This window comes from Echinococcus granulosus (genome assembly GCF_000524195.1).
Source record: "Echinococcus granulosus chromosome Unknown EG_S00018, whole genome shotgun sequence".
NCBI lineage: Eukaryota > Metazoa > Platyhelminthes > Cestoda > Cyclophyllidea > Taeniidae > Echinococcus > Echinococcus granulosus.
Window position 1 is genome coordinate 10,546 of NW_020170398.1, and position 3,188 is coordinate 13,733.

The 3,188-nt window shown below is 42.1% G+C and overlaps 1 protein-coding gene across 1 annotated transcript; it reads left to right on the forward strand. All coding sequences in view use genetic code 11, as the record gives it.

The window, feature by feature from the left end:
• Nucleotides 1–435: 435 nt before the first annotated feature.
• On the forward strand, nucleotides 436–2,655 carry EGR_03416 (hypothetical protein; the record flags this gene model as incomplete). Its single annotated transcript, XM_024492665.1, has 2 exons — nucleotides 436–518; nucleotides 2,505–2,655. 2 exons carry the CDS (start codon nucleotides 436–438, stop codon nucleotides 2,653–2,655), a joined length of 234 nt encoding a protein of 77 aa, XP_024352798.1.
• Nucleotides 2,656–3,188: the final 533 nt, after the last annotated feature.

Genomic DNA, 3,188 nt, shown 5'->3' on the forward strand with positions numbered 1-3,188 from the left:
TGGTGCAGGCTGGGGGGAGGGGTAGTCTTGTTTTCTGCAAACCAACTATCATGAGATCTCTTTCTCAACTCACTTCATCAAAATCGAATGCAAATATCACTTTTGTACAATCCAAGCAGTCCCTTACATGACCAGTGCATGAAAAAACGATGGACTTTAAGACAAGAACTCATGTAGTTCATAAAACGCCTCACAATAGAAGGGAAAATATGTAGAAATATCGTAAAGAAACTTGTTATTAACTGTTCTCAATTACAAAACATAGCCCTTGTTCCTTTCCCCCAACCCGATGCAAGCTTGCTCCGAATTTACCTTTTTTGAAGTGTTCTGTCTCCTGAAGCCAGGGTAACAGCAGAAGTTGATGCTAGCTACTTGCGTTTCCCTTCCACCACTTGTCTGTCCCACTGCTCATGCGATTGTTTGAGTGACTACCCGATGCCAAGTGAGGGTAATGAGCATCACAGCGATAAGCATTCCCAGGAGAATATTAGGAACGCGCTCGCTCCCTTCCAATGCAGGTAGGCAATCAGGCTGTCCCAAAATAGTTCAATCGTGGGGACAAAGCTTTCCATAACGAGGCGGCATCGGTGTTAGCAGACATTAAAATATTGAATGCAGTCTGTATTCCCTAGAGCATCCTCCTTGATTCAGAAACTCAGAAGTCCTGCTTAGACCCCAGCGCCCTTTGTATATTAAATTATTGAAAAAGTCGGGACACATTATGAATGCTGCCGGTTGCGCTGAGTTTTGAATAATTTCCCCTTCAGCCACCTTCAGACAACGACAAATTTCAAAGCCTACGTTGCTACCTCAGAGTTAAATCGGACGTTTTCGGGAACACCACATCATCAGAATGAGGTCTACTGTTTGAATTCAAACCTCAAGGTGTTAGATTTTTGGCTTAAAATCCCCTTCATTAGCTTGCTCTAATATCGATACGACACTCCGCATTCATCAAATCCACATTCATCAGCTTGAAGTAATTTGGGTCACCTCTTGCGTCACATGCACGGAAGTTAGTTGCAAGATGATGCAGTGCGATTCTATCAAAGGAAACTAGACAGGAGCATCAAGCATCGAACTACATGCGAAATGTTAGACTTGCTTCGTCTGCTGTGGAGGCGAATCTTTCCGTGCTTTGAGTTTGGGCTTTGCAAATAGTAATGTTCCTTAATGCCCCTTTTTAACAAGAATACTTCCATTAAGTAAAGTACATTTTGTGCATCGTCTTACAGCTTAAATATCAGTGAAGAGATATAAGAACTCTTTCCTCAGCCAAATAGTTGCGAGTTTTGATAAGCAGTATTGCATACCACTGCAGCATATTCACCTCAAATCATCCCAATTTGATCATGCGTATGAAGCTGAATACGAATTACAATGACCAAGATTTGTTTGTCGAAACCTCCTAATAAAAAGGTGCTCTTTAAAGAATCGGATTATTTGCTATCAAATTTATTTCTTCACATAGGCCACTGAAAAAGCTGCTCAGCAGATCACTATGGGATGCCAAGTGTAGCGATTTTATCTCACTGACAGTGCCACTGACAACTGAAGGCATAGTTAGAACTACTTAGCTTCAACCAAACCCCATTTTGTTGTGTCTCTTCTCATTGCCTAATTTCGACTTTTCTAGGTACTGTGATCCTGTGGCCTGTCTAATTATATCCCGGTCCCGAAATCGCTTTGCAAAGAGACTGCTCAGCCAACAAAACGTCAACAACACGAGCAGAAAGATTTAGGGAAATAAATTTAGGTTAAGTAGAAGCTTAAGCACCCAAGATAATTCGAGTAGTCATTTTGAAGCAATATGCCTACAGGAAATTTATATTTACCACGAAGGACACAGATAATTGACAAAACGTTTGACAAGTGGTTGAATTGACAAGAATAAAGTCACCACCTGGTGGAAGCTTAAAGCTTTGAGGTAAAATGTAATAGATGTCCTGTTTCTACATTTTAGGTGGAGAATGCATTTGTCGAACACTCATTCCGGACACCCACATCGGGGTAGAGTGAACAAACTTGCATGATTTTTCTACATTAATTTACTGTTGCTAAGGTCAAATTACTAAAAACAAAGATGAATGTGGGTGGTGGGCAGGGGATAGACGGATGAATGAATCAACTAGCGTGGTATTCCAACAACTCGTTCACCAGTTTCGTTAAGCCAGTCCAAAACCGGATATGCAATTGAATGATTAGTAGGCATTCCACGGTTTTGGGAAATCCTCTCGCAATGTAGTATGCTTCTACCCAAGATTCCCCGATTGCACGAATCTTGCGTGGAAATTGCACCAACCGCTTGTCGATAGCATTTTCCATGACAGTCCGGCTGTAAAACGAGTCACATACAATGACAGTGACAGTGATTATTGATGGTAAGAAGTAATCGAAGTTGTTCGCTCATTTTTGCATTAAAAATAGGACAACAGTGGGAACCCCCATCTACTTAAACACAAGATTGATTAGTCAAAGTAACCACCACCACTATTTCCAAACAGATACATGCAGGCTGCTAATTCTAGTGCTACACAACGTCTCAGCAATGGAAGTGAGGGACAAACTGAACCCAGTACCAACCACCTCCATCCCTATCTCACTTCCACTTTGCAAATGTCCTTTCTAATATCTGATGATGTCAAGAAGATGTAAGTCATTACTTGAAGAGACGCCGTAAGGAGAACGAGGCGAATTTGGTGAATGAGGAGACAAAGGAGAATCAAGAACACGCCGTATCCGCCTTCCTCCCACCCTACAGTGTGGTACGGTGCTTACTCAGGGCACATTTAGCGATATGTGGTGTAAGGTCTTGTGTTGTGTTGTATTCTCCTCTTCATTGTCTTGTGCTCTTCGCTGTGTTATGCGTTGTGTTGTTGTGCTAACTTGTCCTGATTGTAACCTAAAAACAGGAAGACTGTTTCCTACCCACGAACAAGTTGAATTGAGTCGATAGGTCTCCAGTGAGACCGTTATTTATGCTCCAATAAGTGTTTAGGGCACGGTGAGTAGTTACTTCTGCGATGCACCACACGTTCACACATGCAACGCTGGTGTGATCTCGATCTGTACGAAGAGATTGTTGTTTACCTTGCGAGTGGAGAGTAGGCAGTGAAGCGATTGTTTGGAGATAGTATTCAGGGGGATAGCACATCACTGCATCCCTTATATTCTTTGGATGATATTTG